This window comes from Mytilus edulis, chromosome 5 (assembly GCF_963676685.1).
Source record: "Mytilus edulis chromosome 5, xbMytEdul2.2, whole genome shotgun sequence".
Lineage (NCBI taxonomy): Eukaryota > Metazoa > Mollusca > Bivalvia > Mytilida > Mytilidae > Mytilus > Mytilus edulis.
The window spans coordinates 95,082,794-95,099,216 of record NC_092348.1 but is presented as its reverse complement, the minus strand read 5'-3'; the positions used below and the strand labels follow the sequence as shown (position 1 = coordinate 95,099,216).

The window sequence follows — 16,423 nt, the reverse complement described above, 5'->3', positions numbered from 1 at the left end:
CCAGTAATTTGAACAAAATTTTACACGACATTTCATTGCATATAAGAAAATAACAACCATCGGAAGTAACCCATCAAATTTTCACCCCTTTCCTTCCTGTGTAAAAGCGTTAGTAATCATTGAACCTCAAGTTTCCAAAATATTTAATAGAAACACCAAATGTGAAAATAATGGTGTTTTGAACACCCAAGATATATGTTTATATGTTTATGACTCAGAAATCTGTTACTGCTAGGAAATGTTGGTACTAACCACTGTCAAATTCAATGGAATAAAAAAAACAGATACGTTTTCGTATGCAACTGTATGTGACGTACTATGATTTGGTGGTAATTTACACCTTCACTAAAATTAATAGATGACCCTTAAAGAAGTTGCTGCTTTTAAATCCCGATTTTTGCTAGTTTTTTATGTTGTTGCCCGTTACGTTTAAAACCATCATAGAAAGATAGAAACTGTAAGGAGCAAAAATAACCAACAAGTTATAGCATTAAACAATTGTTTTTGCCCAATTGTCGTCACGTCAAAACGATACTTTTTCGAAAATCTTCTCCTCTGAAACTACTGACCAAATTTCAACTAAATTAGTTGAATTATCCTTATTGTATCTATTATAAATTTATGTTTTTCTCGTTGGAGAACAAACATGGCTGCTAGGACACTATATAGAACATAAGGATACACTGCGTAACTTATAATTTAAATGCTAAGAAAGTCAATATTTACCTACTTCGTGGTTGCATCAAAGATGTCAGATGACTCCTGGAGGAGTTATTGCACTTAAGGGCATACGATACAGTTTTGAACTTGTATTTACAAGTTGCTGAAAATTTGCATATAGGCTATTTTTTACCTGATTAAATCAAATATGTTATAAAAAATATACCTTCATGTGCTACTTTTTGAGTAAAATGAGGTCGAAATTTTGTATATTTGCTCAAAATTCAGATTTGTGTCTGTATTTTCTTTTTCGAAAGAAAGACATAACTTTTTTGTTTTAAAAGATAAACACAATTTTTTTTTGTTAAATAATCGGTAATTTCTGTATTTTATAAGTATCATTAAAAATTATGCAATTTTTATTCCGAAATAACTCTATATTTATCAAATGTTCATGAATAGAGGAAAAAACGTCATTTTTAGCTGCATGTTTATCAAAATTAAATAATTTACAGTTTTATAAAATTTGGGTCACATAATCTCCTTGCAAAATGAAACAAATTGCTGTTTTAAAAAATAGAGGTCCATGCACTGGTTTTCAAATCAAATCAGTTTGAATGATAAAAATCAGTCGAAAAATGCATCTTTTCCCGATATGTCATAGTTTGACGTCGCAAAATGTGCATGGATATCATCAAGGAGAAGATTACCAGTTTCTATCATACCATCTCACTTCCAGTAAGTATATCTAGCATAGTTTTCTTTCTGATTAGTTTGTTTAATTGGGTCTGCTTCTTAAAAGAGGGACGAAAGATACCAAAGGGACAGTCAAACTCATAAATCTAAAACAAACTGACAACGCCATGGCTAAAAATGAAAAAGACAAACAGAAAAACAATAGTACACATGACACAACATAGAAAACTAAAGAATAAACAACACGAACCCCACCAAAAACTAGGGGTGATCTCAGGTGCTCCGGAAGGGTAAGCAGATCCTGCTCCACATGCGGCACCCGTCGTGTTGCTTATGTGATTACAAATCCGGTAAATAGTCTAATTCGGTAGGTCAAATTCATGAAAGGGAAGGAGATTGTAGTTACGACGTGAGGAACATATCCGATATCATTTGTGAACGGTCAACCAACTCGTGATGGCGTCCGTAAAATTTACGAAGGGATGATTTCAACTTCACCATTTGGAACTCTTGATTTAATAGCTTCCTTGTGAGCAGTAACCCTCTATCAAGAAAATCATGATAGGAAATGCAAGCACGGGAATATCGTATCAATTGAGAGATATATACCCCGTATGCAGGTGCTGCTGGAATGTTGCTACTTAGAAATGGAAAGTTCACAATTGGAAAGCTGAAATCATCTCTTTTGTCGTAAAGTTTTGTCTTCAACCGACCCTCATTGTCAATTTCTAGATGTAAGTCAAGATATGAAGCTGACTTAACTGTATCTGTAGTATCCTTTATCTCCAATTCGATGGGATAGATGCGTTCCACATAGTCACCAAATTTTGAATTGTTTAGTGAAAGAACGTCATCTATATAGCGGAAAGTAGAGTTAAAGGATATTGCTAACTTCTTATCTTTCTTCCTAAGAAGTTCCTGCATGAAGTCAGCCTCATAATAATAAAGAAACAAGTCAGCAAGTAGAGGGGCACAGTTTGTTCCCATTGGTATGCCGACAGTCTGTTGAAAAACACGTCCTCCGAACGTAACAAATATGTTGTCAATCAAGAAATCAAGCATCTTGATAATATCGGTTTCAGAGAATTTTTTGTTTGAATCAGAGTGATTCTTTACAAAGTAGGATTTATCCCTCCCTAAGACAAGATACTTGTATCTACGTTGGCCATTCTTTTTTATGAAGCAAAGTAATACCAACTCTTTTAATTTGTCTTTAAGTTTGGAATGTGGAATACTTGTGTAAAGAGTAGAGAAGTCAAATGTTTTAATACTGTTACAAGATGAAAGAGAGTTAGATTGTATGTACTCTAAAAGATCTTTGGAATTTTTAAGTATCCACATCTGATTCACGCCACCTCTAGAATAGGCAGTTTCACAATAACTTTGAAGCCCGTCTTTGATTGCTGATAAAATGGATGTTAATAATTTAGAAAGAGGTTTTGTGGAGCACTTGGAAGACCCAGCAATATACCGCTGTTTGTAAGGACACTTATGTAGTTTAGGTATCCAATACAGTGATGGAAGATCCAGTTCTTCATCTTTGAAGAAAAGAGAGAAATGAGTACTTTTAACTTCCTTGCCTGCAATAATATTCAGTTTCGTATAATTTGGTACGGACGTGAAAAAAACTTCAACAGGTATACCCCTAATACCAAAGTGATGACGGCAATCACAAAAAGGGTGATTATTACACGATTTTAAACTAAACAAAAAAGAAGTGTAAAAACGTCAAAATTAACAGAATAGATTTAATATTGTGCCCATTCAGATTTCGGCTAGAAATATTATAATTTTTATAGTTGAACACAATTTTGATGAAGGCATTGTAATCGACCGCATTTATCTTATCTAGTTTCTCAGCCTTCATGACAGTCTTGAACATTTAAACTAAATAATGAATACAAGACACGCAAAAACGTTGAAGAATAAGTGGCATAAAGGGCCAAAAACAAGCATCAAAGCCCTTAAATCGATTTAAAGTGAACTAGTCTAGTTTAAATCGATATAAATGTCCTAGTGTGAACGGGGTGGGACGAAAGATACCAGAGGGACAGTCAAACTCAGAAATCATTAAACATTCTCGAGGTACTGAGTACTTAGTAGCTCATTTACCCACTGGCCTTGTCATATTCATCAGTGCATTGTCCTTTGTTTTCTTATAAACAACAAGTTCATATGGATCCATACATAGTTGTAAAAAAATGACATGAAAAAATTACTTGGAATCTAAGATGTCATCTGTGACACAGATATGCAAATAATATCAACTAAATCATGATTGTAAAAACTTCGGAAAGATTATTTCAACTCTACAAATACGAATGACGACTGGGTTCCTGTTTCAATAGCTTCCTTACGAGCAGCAACACGTGGGTAAATGTACACAGATCAGTGGGGGAAGTATATCTGTATATTTGACAGTGTTTTATCATAAAAAGAGTTCTCTGGGTTTTTTTTTCTCCATAGGATTCACTGTTAAAGCTGCACTATTGTTAATAAAACGCTATAAGTCCAATATATCGACCACTTAGGTGTATAGCGTGAAACTTTGCACATTGTTAGTAATTATCCTTATGAACCTGAAGCCATTTTAATCATATATGACCAGCAATTTAGAATGGCCACCCAACAGTAATGAGTCTAATTTCAATATATTGGTATAATTGGCATCTTTAAAGTAAAGGCATGCAACTTTCTACAGTGTGAGTTATGGTAATAATGAACATTTTTGTATAAATAAAGGCAACAGTAGTATACCGCTGTTCGAAATTCATAAATCGATTGAGAAAAAAACAAATTCGGGTCACAAACTAAAACTGAGGGAAACGCATTAAATATAAGAGGATAACTACGACACAGAAACACAACATTAAACTGTAACATACACAGAAACGAACTATCATATAACAATGGCCCTTTTCCTGACTTGGTGCAGGACATTTAAAAAAAAAATTGGTGGGTTGAAATTGTTTATTGCATGCCAAACCTCCCGCTTTTATGGCAATGTTAAATATAACATTAAAATGATAACATAAAATGACAAGACTACAATACACATAAATGGGGAAACATATAGGACAGAGAAACACACGAATAATAGCTTAAAGTCCGAAAGTCAAAACAAGTACAAAGTTGAAGAGCACTTAGGACCAAAAGTTCAAAAAAATTGTGACCAATACGGCTAGGGTTATCTGCCTGGTATAAGAACATCCTCATTTTTTTTAATAATTCAAACTTTTGCAAACAGTAAATTTTATAAAATGACTATATAATAGATATACATGATAAAACCTACAGAATAAAAAAAAACCCAACCTAAACCAGCAGCTGAGTTATCCAAAGCCGTCAACGCACACATTTAAATATCTAAAAACAAATCCCCTGGAGACTAATTCCTTTATTTTAGCTTCTAAAACCTTAAAGAAAACACATGTTCGTTCAGAAAGTTCTTGTCGTGGATTTACCCATCTCTCAAATGTCTGAAAAGTCCGCAAACTATATAATATTTTGGGGGATATTGAAGTCCATCGTGTTTTCGAACTTCTACAACAAACCGCTAAGACAAGTGTTCATGATTTTAGCATCAATATGCTCCAAAAATTGTGGGATATTCTCACTTTCTTTGTTTCTTTGTTCCCACTATTTCATGAATGCTTCCACAGTCCACTTGATATTTTTTCTGTATTTGAGTTTTTCTGCGAGTTGATAAATTTGTCTAAGCCATCTTTGCTTGCCAGACTCCGACATCGCTTTTTACCGGCTTTTTCCATTTTCACCTCCTCATCAAAATCCATCAAAAGTTTGGCAAATCGTCGTCAAGTTCCAAATATAACGCGACACATTGAGAAATGGTAATATTTGACAGGGATTCGGTACAAACGTATTTCTGTTCCATGTGTTCGGCGACCTGAGACAGAATTATGTCTTTTGTCATTTGTAGCGATGTGTTTTATTTGGCATCAAAAACATAACGTGCCCCATTGTGCTTTACTTCTTTTCGGTGATTTGAGGCACAACAATATTTAAGCCATCATTAAACGCCTTCCATGCTTTTAACTGGACTAAATTCTTAGTTCTGGCACCAAGAAACTTATATATGTTAATTTTGAATGTAACGCGTCTTCTGATTGGCTGAGGTTGTTATGTTTATCAGGGTTACGTTCAATATTATAGCGGTTACATAGGGCTACGTAGATTTATGACTATTGAACGTGTAGCTAGCCTAGCTTCTTCATAGATATTGGTAGCAGCTAGGCTAGCTACTCGTTCAGTCCTGTTGATCGTTGAACATGTTCCCCAAAGTAAGTTAAATATTTATTTTGAAAGTCAGAAAGTGTTGAAGGCGCTGTAATTTGTAATGTCATGGTGCCTCCATATTTTTGCCGAAACTTTATAAACTTAAATTATAATCGCTAGCCGTTCGATGGCATGTGAGCTGTAGTTATTTTTTCAATTTTAGTCATATTGTTCAGTATTTAATGAGGTTTTTTTGTTAACAGCTGTCTGTCTCGACTTTTGCTTTTTATAACCAGTTAGTAAATGTTTCCCTTTTAGACAACACTTGAAAAGATTTTGTTATTTAGAAAAACCTGAAATTACTATAAGATATGTAAAAATGTAAAAAAATTAAGCCTTTTTCACCAATAATTTCAAGTTATTCCCATTGAATCAAACTTTTATAACATATCACACTTTGAAGGTTAACTGTTTGTTACAATGAACAGATTTACACAGGAATTCTAAATAAAAATCCCGGGATTTGTCCACTTTCAGCATTTATGCTATTATCACTAAGCGGTGATTTTTCAAACGTAAACACAACACCGTTACTGTCAACTACAGTTTTCCCGTTTTTCCCATGACAACAATGTGGACCGTTCATCAATAAAACAACAGTGTACGTTCTATTAGCTAATAGCTTAACTGGTGCTGGAAATTCTATTTTAACCATTCTATTTTCAGCTAATTTACTGTCTATAGTGTCCGTCACTACAACTAGATCAGTTGTATCGTGTTTAACTGCAGCGGTCACTACGCATGTCGATAATCTATTTTCACATACATATGATAAAAGCCCGCATAGTTCTATTTCCTTTGATACCGAAAAACAAATAGCGTCTTTTTTAATACCAATGAACCCAAAACCATAAGTAAGTACTTTTTTAAAACGACAGCAGCTATGTATTTCAGAGAAAGTAGGCGTTAAAGTCACGCTGCTCAATTCAATACATGTATTTGTCTTTTTGCATGCAATCTGATACTCATTCTCCATTTGTTCAGCTAATTTGTTAACATTTTCTACATTCTTCAGTGAAAGTTCATAATTAACATTTTCTTTAGCTTTGGTTTGAATTATTTTTTTATGTCCTTCTAAGTGTTTCTTTAACTTTTCAACTTCTATCATAACTTGAACATTGGATGCCATGTTCACGGCTGCATCTAGAATTTGTTTTTCATTTTCAATATTTTTTTGTTTATTTTGAAAGATGGTTATAGAAGTGTCTATTGTTTCTTTTGCCTCGTTGTAAATTTTCAAAAGTTCTGCTTCTCGTCTGTTTTTGATATCATTTATCTTGGCAACAAGGTCACAGAAAATCGCCTCAAGGTTCTTTTGTTTTTGATTATAGTCCTTCTCTATATTTTCCTTTGCAGAAATTCGATCTTTTATGATTGCTTTTAAATCCGAATCCACATTTCCGAGTTGGGTTTTTAAATATTTAACTTCCTCAGATTTTGCATATTTAACAGCAGGATCTTCAATGGAAAGAACTTTTTCACATCGGCGATGATTGATTGATACACACATCGAACAACATGGAATCTGATGGTCGACACAAAATAATTTGAGCTCTTCTTCTTTATGTTCAGAACATAAGTTTTTAAAAGTTTTCAAGCATTCAGAAACCGATGACAGTTCATTAATATTTCTTATTTCGTGGTCAGACGAGGTTTTGCTCGCTTTGTGGTGTTTTTTACAGTTTGAACACAATAAGTCAGAACAATCAACACAAATAAAACTTGCCTCCGATTTTATTTCCATTCTTTCACATACCATACATTTCTTTTGTGGGTTCTCAACTTTTTCCTTCTCTAAAAGTCCAACGATGAGAAAATTTAATGGTAATATTTTGGCCCATTCGTCAGGTGCACTTATTTCCTTCGGTATAGGAACTGTAGTCCTACATACCGGACATTTGATGCTTTGCTTTTGTTCTTTCTCGAAGATAGCAGTCATGTAGGTCCGTATGCAAATTTCACAAAATGTATGTAAACACGGTAAGTACTTCGGAATGTTCAGTTTCTCCAAACAAATTGCACACGTTGTTATATCAACGACATGACTGTCAATAGACGTCGCCATTTCAACGCCCCTTTGAATAGGGAAGTTATAGAAGATAAATCATTTATATCATATTTATACCGATTGACTGATAGACTTTAGTGCTAAAATTTATATTATCACAATATTATCAGCTGATAGTGCTATCACATTTACATAATTTATCATAATACATGTTGACATATTTTTATAACGAATAGAGTAAAATAAAATATATTGAAATGAAATGTTCGTTTCTTATTCTAACCCCGCCACAAAATATCCCAAAAACGGTGCTTCAAAGGGGCGTTAAAACACCCAAAATATCATCGTATTGACTAAAAATAGTACAGAAACTGTGTATCCAATCAATTAGACAGCATCTACTTATCCTTCGGGGACACCTGCGAACACCTCGGTCTTGTGTGGGGTTCGTGATGCACAGTCTTGACTTTTCTATGTTATTTTCCTTTGTCTTTTTTTTTACCATGGCATTGTCATTCTATTTTCGACTGATGCGTTTGAATGTCGTTCAAGTATCTTTTGCCTCTCTTGCTTTTTACTTAAGATACTTTCTTATACGTGTTATAAGTTGATTTTTTTGTTGATGTGAATTACACAATTAGATTTTCTTGAGTAACAAGCACGAAATGGATGAACTCTCAAGGACATTAAAAATGTACGGCAGTATAAGAAATTGAAATATTGTCCATCGTTAAATACAGTACAGTGATCGTTGGCTAACTTACAATATTTTTTCATTCTATTTTGATACACCCTTTTAAGGAAAATGATATAAGGGATTTTTATTTTCTGGTTTAATCATTTTACAAATGTGTACATTAAAGCTTGCAAACGAGATATAAAAACGACAAAAATATACCTCTCAAGGAGGACAAATGAGAAGAGACAAAAAGAAATAGATCATAAAAAGATAAGCATCATAAACCCTATCTAAGGATTACCTCGTGTAATAGAATGAGTTAGAAGTTACCGCCCCGCAAGTTAAATATCAATTTATAGGAATATTTGACGAAACGCGCATCTGGCGTATTAAATTATAAGAAGGTACCTATAAGAACTATTTACACAACTGGGTCGATGCTATTGCTGGTGGACGTTTCGTCCCCGACCGATGGCATCACCAGCCCAGTAGTCAGCACTTCGGTGTTGACATGAATATCAAATATATGGTATTTTTTATAAATTTCCTGTTTACAAAAGTATAAATTTTTCAAAAAACTAAGAATTTTCTTATCCCAGGAATAGATTATCTTAGAGATGTTTGACACAATTTTTTGAAATTTTGGGTCATCAACGCTCTTCAATTTTTGACTAATTATTCTTCTTCACCTTTTTAAATTCTTCCAAAATCAAATTCGTCATGAAATCTCAAAATGTCCACATATTTGTATGTAATCCATATTCATTACTTAAAACAAAGCAAGTACCAAGTCAGGAATATGACAGTTTTTATCCATTCGTTTGATGTGAAATTTGCATTTGATTTTGTCGAATTTCCGTTTTGAATTTTCGTCAGAATTCGGTATTTATACTTTTTTCTTTTTTCTAGGTATGTTGGCGTTTGTTTTTTTAGTAGTTCAGTGTTTCTGTTGTTCCGAAGTTTTCCTCTTTGAGCTTCCCTCGATTTTGGTTTGTGACCCGGATTTGTTTTTCTCTGAATCGATTTATGACTAAAGAACAGTGGTATAATACTCTTGTATTTACTTAGCTATAATCCTGAAACCAACAATAGATATAGAGATACGTTTAACAGAAAAATTAACAGCAATTCAAGTTCTACAAGTAAATCACTTAGTCTGATCTAAAATTATCATATTGCCCTTGAATGAAATTGGAATTTTTGATGTAAACTTTAGTAGAAAGTTAAGGTATAATAAAATTATCTTAAATATTTAAACTGATAAGCATAAGGTCTATGGATAAGTCAAACGAAATGAAATTGTCACGGGAATTTATATGTCTAATCATACCCTTTTTGTAACTTTGTTATTTACCTTTCGAACTGTAATGTTGATACATGTACGTTGTACAGCAAACAACTGTCAGCAATTGCAATATACAAGTTTTGATTCATTTTTTTCCATTCAACACAGTGTAAAAAAATATCAGTTAAACGTTACATGCTCCTAGAATGCCCAAGTTTGTGTTTGACCAGCGAATATATGAAGTATTTGAATTCCATAACATCTGAAAAGAACTGTGTTTGTTTTATATAGAAATAGGCAAATAGTTTCAATTTCAAGGTGACTTTTCCAGTAACGTATTACTTTGCTGGTATTCTAAGAAATTTTAACTATGTATGTCGGAAAGAATAGGCTCAAGAAAAAATACTATCAGATTATTACATGGCATTTTTCATATCGCATGTATTATCAGCCCTAGGTTCAATATCAGCACAAAAGCCGCATGGCTCGAGGGCTGATATTGACCGAGGGCTGATAATACATGCGATATGAAAAAATTACATGTTATGATCTTTTTATCATATGCTTCAACAGTAGAGAAAAATAACAGATTCATATATTGATCCTTCTACGTGGTTCCCGAAAAGAAGTTGAAAGAGTAAAAAGTTCAGGGACGTCGGACCAAAATTTGGTTCATTCAATATGAAATCTTTCTATCATATGCCTCAACAGAGAAGAAAAAAAACATTTTAATATGGACAAATCGACAAAATAAATAATTCAACAATAAACATAATGAGCATTGTTTAGAAAAGTCAACTTTTTTAAAGTAACTTTCTAAATAATGTTTCAGAAAAACTTCAAAATGCATTTATTCAATATTTTTTTTTAATTATTTTTTTAATAATTTAATTTAATTTAATTATTTTACACAACATACTTTCCAGTATTCAAATAATTGTTTTGTACACTACTTTGTAATGTTTTTCACTGAAAACGTAGCATTGAGGTGTAGTTTCCGGAATTTGCCGAGTTTCACCGGAATGCCATGTGATAACGTTACGGAAAGGCATGTGATAACAATCGAAGCATGTGATAAACTTTTCATATCAGCCCGCTAAGCACCAATTCGAAAAATATGGAAAATACGTTAATTTAAAGCTATTATCATACGGTAAAAATCATATGTTATTTAGTATAAGTATATGATAAAAACATTTATCACACATTTAGTACTGATATGTACGTTTTTGAATGGCCAATAATAGCCGGAAGTCAAGGTTGGTTATCAGCCCTCGGGGCCAATATCAATATCAGCCCTCGAAATCCATATCAAGCCCCCGAGTTTAACTTCCGGTAACCTGTCAATCAAAAACTATTTGAAAACAAGTTGCCATCCGAAGCAGCTAGACGATCAGGAGAGATTTCTCGCAGATCAAATGATTCTTACAAAAAATAAAAAATGAGAACACAATGAAAAGAAATATGGAAATTTACGGATTTGCTGTAGTTTGACGTCATAAACCCCTAAACAAAAATGTGAACTAGTTCAGTAATAATGGACGTCATACTTAACTACGAAATATAGAAAAGAAATTAAAACTAAAAATCATACAATTCTAACAAAGGCCAGACACTCCTGACTTGGACAGGCGCAATATTACGGCGGGGTTAAACATGTTTTTCCAATCTCAACCATCCCCCTACACCTCTAGCCAACAAAGAAAAAAAAATAATACTAATATGAAAAATACTATATTGTTACCTAATACAACAAAGATAGGTATGATGATCGACGTAAAAATCATGTAAAAATATGTTTATGACGAGGAAATGCTTCTCATGAATTACTAGATTAACATAAACAGTACCAATTTTTCTGCACCAAATGCGCATTTCCACAACCAATGTCTCTTCAGGTCGAGGCCAAAATATTTGAAAATCCAAAGCTTATTAAAAGGACGAAGAGCGCCATCTTTGTTGTCTGTTATTTCTGTCATTTGTGTAAACGATAATTTTTCTCCCATCAATAACATACGGATTTTGCACAAAAGTTACAAACAGCAGTCATGTCTTCTTTCTCAATATCCAGTATGTATCATAAAACAGTTCATATACAGTACGATAAATTCTATTTAAAAATTGTCACGTGAAACCAGGTAAAAATAAACTGATAGTTATTGTTTGATGGGGATCAAGAATTACAAGTGTAAAGAAAAATTCTTAATAGAATAAACAGTTCAACAAATTTTGAACTTGATAGGATTTTTGATATTATAAACATTTTAAATTGGTTGACTATCAAGATATATAACCCCAATTAGGGCTTCTTTATCTCCGTTCCGACATACCCAAATGCAAATACAATCACTGAATAACTAAAGAAAATAAGCAATACGAAGGATGTAATTGCAGACTCTCATGCCAAAATTCTGAAGACCAAAACACAAACAACAGTGTTACACAAAACAGAGCATAGAAAACTTATGCCTGACAACAGGAACCCCAACAAAAGTCAGGGTAAATTGCTTGTGCTCTGGAAGGGTAAGCAGATTATGCTGCACATGCGGCACATCGTGTTACTGATGTTAGTAAAAACCCGGTGGTGAGTCTAATTCGGGAGGTCACATTCGAGAAAAAGAGATGGAATCGTAGTTACATCAATTGGATTATATCAATCCTTATCATTAAAACAGATAGTCCAGAAAAGAGGGACGAAAGATACCAGAGGGACAGTCAAACTCATAAATCGACAATAAACTGACAACGCCATGGCTAAAAATTCAAAGGCCAAACAGACAAACAATAGCACACATAACACAACATAGAAAACTAAAGAATAAACCCCACCAAAAACTAGGGGTGATCTCAGGTGCTCCGGAAAGGTAAGCAGATCCTGCTCCACATTTTGCACCCGTCGTGTTGCTTATGAGATAACAAATCCGGTAAATAGTCTAATTCGGTAGGTCACATTTCTGAAAGGGAAGGGGACTGTAGTTGCTACGTAAGGAACATATCCGATATCATTTGTGAAACGGTTATTCCATAACGGTCAACCAACTCGTTATGGCGTCCGTAAAATTTACGAAGAGATGATTTCAAGTTCACCATTTAGAACTATTGATTTAATAGCTTCCTAGTGAGCAACAACCCTCTATCAAGAAAATCATGATAGAAAAACCAACTTGAAATGATGTCCGTAAATTTTTGAAGAGTTTATTTCAACTTTGTTGGTTTATTAGCTTCCTTGTGAAAGATTCATAAACGTATTCTAAATAAAAATCCAGGAATTTGGCCATCTCTCTCGGTCTTAATGATAATATCATGGGAATTGGTAATATATCTAGAACCGATTCCGTTAACATTTTGGATATAGTTTCTAAAACTGTTCTTAAAAACCGTTCTCACGGTCGTAGGACAAATCGCAATCAAACAAAATTTCGGACCAATCATACCAATATTTCGGACCTAATTTGTATTTCAAAAAACAACGGCAGACATTATCTGTTAACAAAACTCTGTTCATTACCGGTTAATAAGTTAAATAAAATTTTGGAGGATTGCAACACAATTTCATATAGCAGTCCTAAGTATGAAATTGTTCAAATTATTATGGCATATTGTTATTCTAAACTATTTCCCAAAATTGATCGCCCTGAAGATCATAAAAAACATTTTATTAAAATAAAGTATGTCAATAAAGGTTTTGATTTTGTAAATATTGCCGGTATATTTAACAACCATTCTGTTAAAGAATAAATTCCTGGATATTTTGACAATACTGAGCTACCTCTTATTCACGGGTGTCATTCGGTTTATCGAGAGAAATGATCGTGAAAGAATATCTAACGGCGGTCAAGTATTGAGAGACGATCGTGAAAGTTCTGGTAACGGATCGTGAAAGACATTTAATCGAGAAGACATATGAAAGGTCAATAAATAATCTAATTTAATTAATTACACAGACAAATTTACGACAAAATAAAATTGTCTGTCAAAATGGTTCAACATTATGATCAGTATGTGAGAATATCAAGTTTTAAAAGTACATAGTTATTACAAAACAACAAAAGACAGATTGCTTCTCGACATTTTAATGACATAAAAAATGTAAACAAACATGTTTTTTTCACTGATTCGACTAGAAAAACTACTGTTATCCAAATAAAGGCATTCTATTTGATTTAATCAAACGGGTCTCGTAATTATTTTGTATAAACATAATCTGAAACTCAAAAATTGATTTTTCGGATCGTGAAAGATCACGTACCGCATTTTTGGAGATCGTGAAAAGGATCGTGAAGGATCTGATGCTACAAATACGTTCAAATTTTTCTTCAACTATATAATAATTAATGTTTGTTATTGGTATTGAGAAAAGCTAGGTAGGTCAACATCCTCAATAGGTTTAAGCATTTCAAATTCAATTTTATGGAAAAACGAGCAGAAATGCATATGATTTTTTTTTTGTTGGACCACTTGATAGATATAAACCTATGGATTCAGGAAAGGTATCACTGTTATTTGATTGAAATTTTCCTTTAGACCAAATTTTGGAGACTTTTGTGACATGTTTAACCCCCTTTTTTGCTGTATGTTGTATCTAAGAAATGCAGATTGTTGCCATGGTTATATCCAAAAGGGATTATATTTCACCATTATGACCATTAGAAATCAAATCTATGGAAGATTTTCTTTCTATAAATATATACATGCATAACACACACAGAAAGCTTTATTTGTTAGACAGGAGGGGAAAGAGGGTGTTTAAAAATTATGAGTGTCAATTTTTTTTTTTTATCTAACTGTGCATTGCTACCTGAAGATTCAGTTTTGTGGTCAAGTCCGTATCGCGGATTCGTTAAGCTTTAGGATAACTGTCTGTTGTTATGATTGTAAGTTGTACATTTTCGACTTCTGCAATGTTTCAAATAACATAGAACTCATTATCATGCATCATTCGGCAATGTTCGAGTTATGTTGTGTAGCCTTTTGGATATATACCTGTATGCTATAGCGCCAAGGTATTTCATGTACATGTTTGTCTGCATGTTTCATATATGACCATGGTGACGTCAATTGTATTTGATATATTGAATGATAGTTAGATGTCTATGTCTGGCTGTCGGTCAGGGTTCATATACTTTGGACCGTATGTTCCGAATTAATTGTCCAAGCATAACTTTTACATTTGTCAGTTTCTAAGGCACTGTAAGGATCGGAACACATTTATTTGGTGTACGGGATATTTGTAGAGATCTGTATGGCATGGTTCATCTGACCTTGAACTCTTTTTATGAATCATTGACAATCTTAAGCGCATTTGACACTTATAGTAAAACCCTTGATATTATAGACGTTCAACAAATATACTATGATAAGTAAAGCAGACGAGACATTACAGGATTTGCGCTCTGGTATTCTATAGTATGTAGTATATAGTCAAAGCAATCCACATCTGCGTTGTATATCAAGAACTAAAGAAAGTACTGTTGCACAAAATGTTGGTTACCGTTCAATCTCAAATTACTCATGAACGATGCTGTTTTGCTGTAATTTTTTGTTTGATGGATATCATTTTGGTTTAAACGTTGCATATCCATATTATTGGCTAAATAGTGTCGGTCTACCTATATTGTACTTGACCGATTCTCAGAGCTGAATCTTACACTTATTTAGACATGTTTTTGTTTGTTTTTTTTACTTTCGATGTAAAGTGTTGAATAGAAAAAAATAATAGCTTGAATGATCATCCTTATCAAAATAGATACAGGTTTCAACCAGTTGCAGGTTTATTAAATGATAAATCTTAAAGAAAAACTGATTTCTGACTACTAGTACATTGTATTACCTCTGGTCACGCATTATCTTTCACGATCAAAATAATGCGTTGCTTGATCTTTCACGATCAAGTTTGATGGAAATTCAACAAATTCAAGGTTTTCATATACAAATTAATGCTTTTAACTTTACTATACTATCAGATACACCAAAGATTACGTTTCAAATATATCATGATAAACTGAAATATAACCATTATTGGTACAAAAAGCGTGTTATTTGTAATTAATTTCATAGACATGGATTGCGCCTTTTGAGTTTTTTATAAAGTACTGGATATTTTCTTTATCTTATTTCACAGTTATGTTTTAGGAAGTTAAACCATTTTGACAGACATAATTTTTTGTTCGGATTTGTTCCGCGTTTTAAAAATTAAGCAATTTTTTCAAAGATTCAGAACTAGAATTTACATTAAATGTCTTTCACGATCCGTTACCAGAGCTTTCACGATCGTCTCTCAGTACTTGACCGCCGTTAGATATTCTTTCACGATCATTTCTCTCGATAAACCGAATGACACCCGTGTTATTTGTTATATTAACAAGAAATCTACCCGGAAATTTGTGTTTAATTATCATCAACTGTGTAAAGATGTTAATATCAGTGAAAATACACCTACTTCATGTAATTGTAGTACCTCCGAATAAATTTATGGACCCATTTCCCATGTTATAACAGGAGATCTTAACACCGTTCAAGACCGAGAGTTAAAATCATTCCTCAGTAAAGGACCTAAATATCGTCCCCCGTCAATTATTAATTGGAATGAGTGTCGTAATATCATCCACGACTCACCCCATACTTACTGTATGAAATGGATAAAACAGGAAAAAGCTGACAAAAAATCTTTGGACTCTTTTTTTAATTCAGTAATGAAGATAGTTGATATACGTATTCAACATTTTACTATTAACAATAACAATAACCACAAAAAACCTATTTCTCGTATCAAACATAAACTAAAAGAACTAGCCAAGAA

The 16,423-nt window shown here is 33.1% G+C and overlaps 1 protein-coding gene across 1 annotated transcript; it reads right to left on the bottom strand.

The window, feature by feature from the left end:
* Window positions 1–6,038: 6,038 nt before the first annotated feature.
* On the bottom strand, window positions 6,039–7,721 carry LOC139522566 (E3 ubiquitin-protein ligase TRIM56-like). Its single transcript, XM_071316034.1, has one exon. It carries the CDS (start codon window positions 7,715–7,717, stop codon window positions 6,083–6,085), a length of 1,635 nt encoding a protein of 544 aa, XP_071172135.1. The 5' UTR covers window positions 7,718–7,721; the 3' UTR covers window positions 6,039–6,082.
* Window positions 7,722–16,423: the final 8,702 nt, after the last annotated feature.